At 46.1% G+C, this 12559-nt stretch overlaps 1 protein-coding gene across 1 annotated transcript in view; it reads right to left on the bottom strand.

Annotated features, from left to right (window-relative positions):
* The window catches only part of Ppp3r1 (protein phosphatase 3 regulatory subunit B, alpha), a 50677-nt gene extending 38502 nt beyond the window's left edge, over positions 1-12175 (bottom strand). Inside the window, exons 1-2 of the mRNA XM_085692237.2 lie at positions 12062-12175; positions 8610-8978 (exon numbers count right to left, since the gene is read on the bottom strand). Of these exons, the coding sequence (XP_085548363.2) occupies positions 8610-8978; positions 12062-12175 (483 nt within the window). The remainder of the gene's footprint in view (positions 1-8609; positions 8979-12061) is intronic.
* Positions 12176-12559: the final 384 nt, after the last annotated feature.

The raw sequence follows: 12559 nt of genomic DNA, 5'->3' as shown, positions 1-12559 counted from the left end.
GAGCAGGCTCCCTATGCGGGGACCGGAGGCTTTATAGGAGGAAGGGGTCCAAGCCTGCACACGTTCACTCCCTCCTGTGATACCGTCCACCACACGGACACAGCAAGAACCGTAGCAGGCTTTTCTCCACAAGTCACTCAGCCTCAGGAAGACACATACAGTAGCCACCCTGGGCTACTGAGCACTGTTGCAACTCAGGAACTGAAATCAGGGTACTGAAGCCTTACGAAGTGAGGTGCGTGAAATAAGAAGCAGAAAAGTGGTATAGGCAGAGCCGCAGCCAGAGGCACAGCCAGCATACACCAGTGTCCCTGACAGACTCGCCATGACTGAGAGATGAAATTCTATTGTTATTAGGAAGGAAAAAATTATAATCACACAGAAAATTTACATAACCCTCATCACCTACTTTAAGTTATGTTTCATCAAACCTTCTCCCCTTGTTGACACAAGGTGTCTCTACAGAACCCTGTGGCCTAGAACTCACTATGTAGAGCAGGCTGGTCCTGAACTCAGAGATCTGTCTACCTCTGTCTTCTGAGTGCTGGGATTAAAGGTGTGTGTCACCAAGCCCAGCTTCTAATCTTTATTAGTGATTGTGCTAACAAAAGAAAAGATATAAAGCCCTAGTCCTCCCCGAGCAGTTATAAGCAGTTCATGGTAGATGGGCAAGAGGAAGATGTATTCCTCAGTACTGCAGCCACTGCTAAGTGGCTGTGCTCAAGTAAATACCCCCCATATGCTTATGCAGGCAACCCTAATTAAATGTACTGGAAGGAAGGCAAGGAGGGAGCAGGAGGGAGGGAAGGAGGCTTGTTGTCAAGAGGGGCTTGGTGGGAGGGAGAAGGGAATAAGGGAGGGTAATGGGGGTATAAATTATGTATTATAAAACTGAAAGAACAGAAGCAGCAGGCATTTAGTGTGGAGGGCCGGACCACATTCTCCATTGCTTCTAGGAACAAAGGTAGAGATTGACCTCTGTGACCCCAAGGTGTGGCGGCACACGCCTTTAATCTCAGCGCACGTGCTTTGTAACTCTCTACCGCTGCGTCCCTGCCTACTCCCGAGGTTTCACCTGGGACTGGGAGCAGTTGACCAATCGAGGAATGACACGTCCAGAGCAGGGTCTGTTTCCTTTATAAGGGATGGGTTCCATCTTATCTGGGTCTCCGCCATGTGGCTTATGCTCTAGCTCCCAAGAGACATAAAGCTTTTCTGCAGAAGGATCCTATGTGTACCGCGTGGTTCTTGCTGGCGAGACGGTAGCGCGGGACAATTTAGTATTTCAGACTTTGTCCTACAGAACTTAAGAGTTCTGTAACACAGTATTACAAACATTACTAAATGATAACACTACAGGTAAAACAGGTATCTGGGCAGGTTTCTAAGAACCCAAGTTTCTAGCACCCCTCCTAAAACTCAAGCACAGAGCTAAACCCTTAAAGGCACTCAAACATGTTCTTGAATTTGACAGACATTCCACCTACCTAGTCATAAAGGCAGGATTCGCTAGTACTCAGCCCCTGTCCTCTGCCTAAATGCATATACATCTAGTCCTGCCTTTCCAGCCTCACTATTACTGTATTCTTTCAGGTCCTTACCTGTGCTGTTTTATGACAATCTGATAAAGCTGGAGGCATCTGAGAGAAGGAAGTCTCCACTGAGAAAATGCCTCCATAGATGGGGCTCTATCAGCAAGCCTTTAGACATTTTCTCAATTACTGGGAGATGTGGGAGGGCCCAGTCCGTTCTAATATTGTTACTCCTGGGTGGGTCCCGGGTGCTGTTTGAAAGCAGGCTGACAAGTCGTGAGGAGCAAGCCAGTAAGCAGCACTCCTCTTCCATGGCCCTGCATCAGCTCCTGCCCCCACGCTTTTGCCCTGCTTGAGTTCCTGTCCTGACTTCCTCCTCCGATGGAATGGTGATGTGGAAGTATAAGCCTCCCCAAACTGACTTTTGTCACGGTGTTTCGTCACAGCTGTCATAACCCTAAGACACTTCTCAAATAAATTACTGCAATTACTTCTATGTCATTTTATACTTGGTACTTATTTAGGCTGCATGAAATATCTTTGCAATACTTGCTCACATATTTCATTCATCTTAACCAATCCTCTTCTTCCCAACCTGCCTCCCTTCTAACTCCCATGCCATCTATATGTATGCACAGTCACTCAAGCCCAGTGCATCTCAACCTGTGGGTCATGACCCCTTTCGGGTCAAATGACCCTTTCATTGGGGTCGCACATCAGGTATTAACATTACGACTGCTAACAGTAGCAAAACTACAGTAATGAAGTAGTAATGAAATAATTTTATGGTCGGGGTCACCACAACATGAGGAACCGTATTAAAGGATCGCAGCAACAGGAAGGCTGAGAGTCACTGATTGAAATCTTTATTCCATGTATGAAACGTACTTACCTAAAACGAGCTGTCAGCTTAACATGACAAGCTCCAATTCTACCCACACGTCCCTACAAATAACCCAACTCTATTCTCCTTTCCGGCCGAGTGAAACGTCACCGTGTGTACAGGCCACACTTCTGTTGCTCACTCCATGGCTGATGAGCACACAGGCCGTCAGCATATTGACCACTGTGAAAAATGCGGAGTAAACATACGTAAGCATCTCTAACATGCTGCCTCATATTCTGTCACTCTGCTCACTCAAGAGCAGTGTGGCTGAATCCTGGTAGTCCTAGCTTTTCAATGTTTATTTTTATTCACATATGTGTGCGTGTGTGTGCCCACCACCATGCACATGAGGAGCCAGAGGACAGCTCCGGTGTTGGTGCTCTCCTTCCACCAGGATGAACTCCGAGGGCAGGCTTGCATTTTTAGGCAGCACACACCTTTGCTCACCGAGCATTTCTTACCTGGGAAAAGCAGCTTCTACTGTGAGCTTTTCTCAACAACTTCCATTCTGATCACCACAGTGGCTGCTTCAGTTTTATGTATTTCTTAATTCTCAAACCTAGAATGACTTATTAAAATAACCAAATAACTAGAAAGTAATCCCTCTTTTAAATCAATTTTTTAAGAAAAAATGTCCTTCTAGGGCTGGAGAGAGGGTTCAGAGGTTAAAAGCACTAGCTGCTCTTCCAGAGGACCCGGGTTCAATACCCAGCACCTACATAGCAGCTCACAACTGTCTATAACTTCAGCTTCAGGGGACCTGACACCCACAGACTTATGTGTAAGCAAAATAGCAAGGCACTTAAAATAAAGAAGTACAACTTAAGTTCTTAAAGCAATGGTTTACAATGTATTTAAGAGGACATACCTCTAAAGATCTAGTATAATTTTTCTCACATCTCTCCCCTCCCCTACTCTACAGCCATGCTCAACTCAGCTGTTTCTCAACTTTCCATGGAGTTAACTGACTTACAAACCTATTGGACATAAGGTGAAAGTATCATAAATCTCAAACACACATTTAACAATCTAATCTATTGAACACTGTGACCCAGCCTAGCCTGCCTACAGCCAAGCAAAACCACAAAGCCTATTTTACAATAAAGTGAACGACTAGTTCAATTTGTTGAATATTATCTACAGAGTGAAACAAATAATTGTTACAGTTTAATGCATGCTTAATAAAAGTATGGTATCTACTGAACATGCCATGCTCCTATAAAATTAAAAAATCCCGAGAGAAACCAATGTCAGGGTCCATCTGTACTTCCTGTATCTGACTGGTCTCGTTTGTTCATGACTCCACGACTGTGAACATAGCTTCCTATGGAGTGCCCCTTCCCCCCACCAACTGACCATTAGTCCTTTTAAGACAGTTCTGCAGGAAGCTAATGACTCCCACTCTAATCTGAGTTACTTACCCCCCATCACTCTTACAGCACCCTAAGTTTGTTGAAAGCACACACCATACTCCATAACCACCACTGTTTACCCACTTTGACACTGCTTAGAGATAACAATCATTTCAACGTTTACGTTGTTAGTGCTAAGTAGATTATCAGACCCAACTACAATTTAGATAAGTAACAGTCTCTAAGCAGCGGTTCTCAAATGTTAGCATCATGATTACCTGAAGACCTATAATAACTAAAGTTCTGGCTCCTTGCCAGGCTGACCTAGGGTCGCACACACCAAGCTTCCCGATAACCAGCCCTGCTGGTCTCAGAACCACACTTGAGAATCCCTATTGTACATAGATCCTCTCTTCCCACCTCCAGGCTATGAAACATCTCCTTCTCCTAGGTGCCATCACATCCGCCTTCTGCAGGCCCAATCATCTTTAGACCTAGCACGAACCTCTATGTCACAAAGCTTTCTCTAATTTCTAATTCATTGTGTTCTTTGCTCAATTTCTGTCAGGTTTTGTTTACATTACTTGCAATACATCACACGCTATTTCAAACCACTGACATGTCTTATGTTTCCTACTTACACGAGGCAAGAAAACTTAATTTAGTATCTTCTACAACAAAGACAACAGTAAGCAGTGACCACAGACTACGGCTCCAAATATCCGTTGGTACCCAGACTCGTGTCCAGGCAGCCTTGCTTCTCTTAGCCCAGCCTGACATACTCATCCTGCTTCCCTGTCTGTACTTCCTTCTTCCATATTGCTCATCCTTCTCATTGCTGAATGGTTTTTAGCTGGCTTCTGTATCTCATAGCTTGACACAATTTTTAAACATCATTTTTTATTATGTATACAATGTTCTTCCTGCATGTATGCTTGCACAACAGAAAAAGGTACTAGATCTCATTACACTCATTACAGGTGGCTGTGAACCACAATGTGGTTGATGGGACTTGAACTCATGACCTCTGGAGGGGCAGCCAGTGCTCTTGACCTCTGAGGCAACTCCCTGACCCCCTCCTGATGCATTTTAAGTTTCTCATCAATGACGGGACATAATGAGAGGAGACACTGTCTCCTCCAAACGTGAATCAATTTTAACTCTATTGACAATAAAACAGATTCACACATACACAGTTTGTGAAAATGGAAACTTTAAGTAAAAAGCTAAAAATGACTGAGAAATAAATCTCTTTGAAATTGAAAATTGTCTTAAAACTTATGACAATGCTCATATGCATACCCACAACAAAACCCATAGTACTGATTTTGTTTATGTGTATGGTGGGCTGGGAGCTGCATTGCCAGTCCAAAAACAAATGTCAGGTATCAGTTCTCTCACACCATATGGGTGTGAAATCTAACTCATGTCATTAGGCTTGTACCTGTACCCACTGGGATGCAGATAAAGCCCAAATCTAAAGATACAAACCACCTGAATGTAGGAAAACTTCTGAGGGGCCCTGTCCTCACAGATCTTATAATACATCTAACCTACATTGTTCTCAGTTTTAAATTCAAATAGAATGAAGGCAGGGATAGACTGACTAGTGGAGGAAGTGGGGTTGCTATAGCCCAACTGCCTGCAACTTGCTAGGTAGACCAGTCTGACCTCAAAATAACATCAGCCTGACTCTGGCTCCCAAGAGCTGGGCTACAAGGTGTGCTTCACCAAGCCAGGCTGAAACGGGCTGCTTTTAAAGCAAACAAAGCACTTGACAGAAATGAGCCTTCAGAGGCTGGGGACAGTCAGTAGGCAGGCACACAAGGTTGGGGCCTGAGTTCTGATCTCCCAGCATTTGGATAAAAAGCCAGGTGGTAAAAGAACACACCTCTAATGCTGGTGCTGAGAACACAGGGACAGGAGTCCCTGGAGCTCACTGGCCACACAGACCAATCAGGAAGCTCCAGGCTCAGTGAGGGAGCCTGTCTGGGGGAGATGGGGGGGGAATAAGTGGCACCTGAGGAAGGCACCCAAAATCCATCCACCCCTGGCCTCCACAAGCATGTGAACTGACACGTGTGCACAAGCAAGCACACACACAAAATTCCACAGGAAATTCAAACCCTTTGACTTTCTAATTTGATCAGTGATAACAAATTAAAGCTATAAAAACTATTCTGAAAACGTAACAATTCCATGGCACCCACTAAGACTAATAAAGATTTTCTGAAGGAGGTTCCACCTAGGATACTAACCAGATCACTGTGAAGCCCATCATATTTTCAGTTAGTCAGTGTTCCATATGGCCAAATCACGTTACCTACATGGTCTTGTTATTTCCAAACTAATACTACGAGGATCCCAGCAAGATAGGCTAGTTAGGACAGAACTGGATGGGAAACAAGGCAAATGGGAATCGGGAAAGTTTCAAAGGGAGCTGAAAAGACCAAGGAACTAATGACCTGAAACTATGATAAAGTGCATCTTAAAATACTGCAAATGACTCGAAAACACAGAGAGGCACAAGAAAATAAGGAACTTAGGAGTCAATGGGTTGAGGAAACAGCTGGGGTAAAGAACAAGCAGCACACAGAGCCCTAAATTTAATCTTCAGTACCAGCAATACAAGTTCAAATAAAAAAAAAAAAAAATGAGAGAGCTGGAGACACACTGCGCTTGCAGATAAACTGGGTTTGGTTTCCAGCACCCATGTGGGAAACCACTACTGCGAGTATCTCCGAATCCAGGGGGGGCTCTGGCAGCCTCTTCTGGCCTCCTATGGCACCTGTCCTCTTGCACACATACCCTTCTTCCCACATAGACACAGTTAAAATTAAAAATATTATTTTTTTTTTTAAAATCACCGCAGCGGCCAATGATCTGCAAATAAATCTGCACAAAGTTCTATTAAGCCCCCAAAGTCACAGGGTTCATTCCTTTACCTGCTGAGGTATCTGGCCAGCCCCCAAGTCATGTTGTATTTCTTAGCTTCAGTTACTCTGTGGCTATATAATACCCCAATTTGGCAGGTTTATCGATGCTACAAAGCATAAACTACACAACCGCCTTAAGGCATCCATTTGAAGTAGGGGCGGCCAGAAGGGAAGAGAAACAACTGGGCCTTCTCGTCTGCTACTCTGCCATAGGGTGATGGTATACAACTCAAGAGACAAGAATGCTGAAGCAGGCTAGCAATGAGCTGCAGGTCAACCTAGGCTACAGAAAGAAATACTGACTCAAACCTATACAAACATATATATATAGAGAAAGAGAGTGAGAGAGAGAGAGAGAAATTCCTAACTTCAAACTACGACAACTGTATTATGAACAGATATGATCTTTCTAAACGTCCTATAAGGGTCTGAAAAAGCCTAAGTTTTGTAACCTTCAAAGACCCAAGTCATCCAAACTACTTCCCAAATTAAGAAAAAATATTCTTCAACATACCCAAATACCAGTCATTGAAGCTGCTCCTAACATGCCAATAAGCCCTACATTTTAAATACAAGTTAGCTCTTACTTGACTATTTTAACTTCACTTTCTCTCATCTCGACCCCCTAACTGATTTTCAATGGCAGTAAACAATCTCTTCTCTGACCTGCATTTGAATCATTTAAATCTTACATAAAAGAGACCATATTGTACAATTAAAGGGGGCAAGAGCCCCCAAGTCAGTCTGAAATGCTTTAAGTATTCAAAGACTTTTACACAAAGTGTTTCAATCCAAGGTCGTGTTTGGATAACTGACACATACGTGCAATGCGGCTACGTTCTTCTGCGAACACAATTCTTGATTGCAAAGAGGAAACAAGGGCCAAGCGGAGCTACAGAACCAGTAAGGTAACAAGCTAAAGGCGTCATAGATTTCTTGGCTGTTGGGTGACAGGCAGGAGGCACACCCCTAGCGTCAGCCAGAAACACTACATGGTGAATTCCACCTAGGGATTAATGTGAAAGTAAGCAAAGGAAAATTTAAATCGCCATGGTTCAAAAACGACTGCCCCAAGCAGTCGGACAAACAAAGGTAACAAAACAAAACAAACAAAAAACCCACTAAGAAGACATTAACAGTGTCTCTAGGGCCAAGAAGCTCCGTGCCTCAACGAATATACACGCTGGCCCTTTCAGGTCCACCAATGCAGAGTAAAAGCAGCCGCGAAAGAAAGCCCCTCAAGTTGCATACAGCAGCGAGATAAATACGAAAACGAACGAAGGCAAGAAAGTAGAAGGATTCCTGCCAAGGCTCATTGCTGGAAAATGCAGAGTGAGTGGGAGGAAACACAACTCTGGAGAAGTGGGTCTTACATAAAGCGCCATTTGCCGCACACTATCATTTGCACAGGATTTCAGAATCCCCAACCTGGAAACCGAAATCTGGGGGTGGAAAGTGGGCTCCACCTGGAAGAGGAGAGGGAGTGGGCAGACCCACGGGGCAGGAGTTCAGCAAAGGCCGAGCAAGACTGCGGGTAGGGGTTGCGCGGAGGCCCACAGGCTTAAGAGCCCGGGGGCGGCGGCGCTGTTGGCGATCGGAGCCCTGGGGGCGGCGAGGCTCGGGGCGCTCGGAGGCCTCCCGGTCGCCGGAGAGTGGGGGTGGCAAGGCTCGGGGCGCCGAGACGGCCAGCGCTTGCAGGGGGGCGGGGGCGCGCGGAGGCCCGGAGGCGAGCCGGAGCTGGGGGGCTTGCAAAGAGGCCTTGCAGTTTGCCGAGGCCATGGAGCGCGCAGGGCCCGGGGGCGCACAGGCGGCCGTAGACCTCGAGCCCGGCATCCGCAATTCTTTTCTCCCGAGAAGAAAGCGCCGGGCCCTCCCTCGCCCGACCCGGGAGCCCAGGTCTCACCATCTTGCTCGGCGGGCGGCGCTGGCGGCGGGCGGCGGCTGTGGGTTCCGCGGGACGCGGCGACGGCGGCTGGCTGTCCGGCGCCGGCTGGGGTGCAACGGGGCCTGGACCCGGAGCGAGGCGGGCAGAGTCCGGGCTGGAGAGGCGTCGGAGGGTGGAGAGGGTTGCAGCCTCACTCACGCACACGGACGGCCCTGACTCGCTGCAGCGGCTCGCTGCTGACCGCAACCTCAAGGCACGGAACAGGGCGCGCAGAGGGCGGAGCGAGCGCGGGGCGGGGCGGGGCGGGGCTTGCGGGAGGCCGACATCCGGGAACCCGCTCCCGACCGTGCCCACGCTCTCCAACCGGAGTGCGCCCAGAGCGGCGCGCTACCCTCCCTCCGCCCCCAGCGCCTGCTACGTACGTGCGCAGGGGCGGAGACAGACGTCTTGACGTCGGCGGAGGCGCGCTTCCTGTGATGCGACTGGAGGAGGGCGGGCGGTAGGAAGGCTCCTGGGAGGAGGAAATGGAGAGATTAGCTGGGTATGGCACGGAATTGCGCCTCTCTTTTGGATACTGTGGCACTATGGAGAGGCACGGGCAAGGCCGCACTGTAGAGTCAGGCGCGCCGAGGGAAAAGTAGGATAAGCAAAGCTAGCTTAGCTGCAGCTTGAGCTTTGGGGAGCTGCGGACGAGTATAGGGGATGCTTCCCACTCCACCCGCAGGCGACCCTTCAGCTGGTGCAGAAGCCTTTACGAGATTGCCCACTTAAATCCATGTAGTCGTAAGGGTATCTCCGTAATGGTGGCAGTTACTTTACTGTAAGAAGTAAGACTGCAGTAGGTGCCGGGTGATGGTGGCACACGACTTTGATCTCAGCACTTGGGAGGCAGAGAAGGAGGGTCTTTGTGAGTTCGAGGACAACCTGGTCTACAAAGTGAGTTCCAGGACAGCCAAGGTTACACAGAGAAACCCTGCCTCAGGAAACAAAACAAAAAGACCACAGAAGGTAATGAAATCCACAGATAGAAGTTTAGAAACAGAAAGTGGGTAGGAGAGGTGTGATAAGGATGACTAACATGTTTGTGTTGCAATTATTTGTGATAGGCACTTTTTGGATGGTTAGAAACCTAAGGTCAGCAGTGCCGCGGTAATGCACGCCTTTAATCCCAGCCCTCGGGAAGCAGACACAGGCGGCTCTCTGTGAGTTCGAGGCCTGCCTGGTCTACAGAGTGATTTGGATGTGGTGGGGGAGAGAAAAGATAAGAAACCTTTTAAGAACCTAAGGTCAGAGCCAGGCGCGGTGGTGATGCACACCTTTAATCCCAGCGGCCATACTTTTAACTCCTTCATCTTCTGTAAAAGTAGTTGGGTGGTTTTGCTTTGTTTTTTAAATGTTGCTAAGAATCGTAAGAGCAGCTTTCAACTCCATTTTGAGGATGGGAAATGCCTGCACCAGGGTGGACACATGAACACAGCACTAACAAATGGCTTACAGCTTGGAGTAGAAAGATTGCCATCCTATGACTTTATCGGGGCAAATTGAAACTGTAACAGCACATGGGATTGTTACAATCTTATCAGGAAACCAGATGGAAGAACTTAATTGAACACATCAAACTAAGAAAAGAGTGTAACTTCCTCACCTGGACTCGGAGACCGATACCTAGTGCTGTGATGGCAACAACCCCCACAAATCTGTCATCTGACCATTCTGGGGGTCGGAGCTGATTGACAAAGAACTCCTCTGCCTGTCCCTGGGGCTTCAACTCAGCTGAGGCACCACTGTTGCCGTGGTTTACTCAACTCCAACTGCCCACCTTCTAGTCTCCTGTCTGCACCATCCATCCATTCCTTCATCTGGACCGAGATCCCACTCTTTGTCCTCACTGAACTAACTAAACTCACTCCTATAGCTTCCTATTTAAACAGTGGCACTCCAGACAGCTGGCTCCAACATCTTTCCTAAAGCTCAGGCGTTTATTTTAGCATCAAAACAAACTACATTTCTATCATCCCAATAAAACCCTCTGAACTCTGTTGTTGTCCACTTCTCTTTGAAGACATACTTGGTGTGGGAGAATTGTCTGTATTCTGTCAATCATATTTTAATAAAACACTTGATTGGCCAGGCAGGCCGTATAGGCGGAAAAGCCAGACAGGAAGTAGGGGTGGAGCAAAGAGACTGGGAGTTTTCTGGGACACAGAAAGCTCTCTCGCCACTCCTGCACAGACCACTGAAGAGGCAACATGTAACTTGCCCAGCTGAAAAAGGTACGAAGCCATGTGCTAACATAGGTAATGATAATGGATTAATGTAAGTTACAAGGACTAATAAGGAGCCTGATCTAATGGGCCAATCAGTTTATAACCTTATGGAGTCCTAGGTATGATTTTCTTTGGGGCCTGCCTGCTGTGAGCGGGACAGATACCCCAACAAGCCAGCCCTCATATAACACATACTGTAATTGATGTATATGTAGATACATTTATTGTATGATCTGAGAGTAGAAGATAAGCCTCAGTCAGGATTACCAAGGAAAACATGAACATTTGGCAAATAGCTGCCAATGAAACTACAAAACTCTGAATTTTAATTTTTAATTAAATTTAATTGAATTTTAATTAAATCTGCTATTTAATAAATGAAGATCTTGTGTAAAGATATCAATGTTTTTGTCTATGTTTCTGGCATAGGACACTCATGACACTTAGCATTTAGACATTAGCAGGTTTGACAGCACTTGAAGTATCCCTCTGTCATAATCAGCTTGGACCTCCTCTCCTGTGGCTCTGGTGACACTAACTTCAAGGAGAAAAAAGTATCAAAATTTCCCCTCCTCAATATTTAGAATACTATCTGAAAGGGAGGAAAATGGAGGGAGGGTTTTCCTGAGATTTCTTACGGGAAGGTTATTTCTTCCCATTATAACATGGGTATTTTATAAATTTGGGGTTTTTTTTTAGTTATTTTAATCTACTCTGTTACGTGATTTTTTAAATGTATTTATTATTACTATGTTGTAAAAAGAATGGGACCTGAGTTGACCTCTGGCCCTGGGTGGAGGCATGAGAGTCTGAACAGCTATGGGATTACTATCTACCTTATAATGAACAAAGGTTTGCTTATATTGAACAAAGACATGCTATTGTTCGCTTCTGTAAGAGTTAATCAGATAGGTAGTCAGCTACTTGGGCACAAAAATGCCCTTTGGGAAGCTGCCTGCTTCAGCAACTTTATAAAGAACATGATTCACCTGAAAATGTGATCATCACAAGGACAGGAGATAGAAATAGGGAAGGTAGTTTAGGGGAAGAGGATCCCAAAATGAACTTTTTTTTTTTTTTTCAGAAATATCCTTGGCCCTGTCATAGTTGGAGGTCAGAAATATCAGAAGTAGTTCTGGGCTCCAAATCCCTGGTCCAGTCCCTAAATGATTTTAGGGTTGCCCCTAGTATGGGGGTGGCTACCGTAGCCATGAAGGCATTTGAAGCTTTGGATTCCTCTGTTCTTTCTCTGGTAACACCAAAAAGATAAACATCGGATTTGTCACTCCTTAAGGCCAGTCCAAAAGACCAGAACATCTCGAGCCTTGAATGGAGACATGACATTCTAATCTGCTCTGAAGATTAGGACATTTCATACTGTTATCTCTTTACTTAGTGAATCAATTTGGGCCTGCCAAACCTGGCCAAGAAACCATCCCTCAAGAAAGCTGGTTAACTTAGAACCATGCTAACGAGATAGAAAGAGTAATTACTCTCTTGATGAAATAATGACTTTTTCTTCCCAGAACCCCTACTTCAAAGAGTCCCTTATGGGGCTGCCACCTTGCAGCTCTGAAAAGCATAAAGTAGTCATACCAAAGAGTTCCACAATAACCCTGACTAGGGTATAACAAAGTTTTATTTATTTGGGATAAACTCATAGTAAGGGTAGCGATCCGCAGTCCTCTGCATGCTCTGGGA

The sequence above is a fragment of the Myodes glareolus genome, chromosome 8 (genome assembly GCF_982192425.1).
Source record: "Myodes glareolus chromosome 8, mMyoGla1.1, whole genome shotgun sequence".
Taxonomy (NCBI): domain Eukaryota; kingdom Metazoa; phylum Chordata; class Mammalia; order Rodentia; family Cricetidae; genus Myodes; species Myodes glareolus.
Note: the sequence above shows the minus strand (reverse complement) of the source record. Positions and strands in the feature narration are given on the sequence as shown.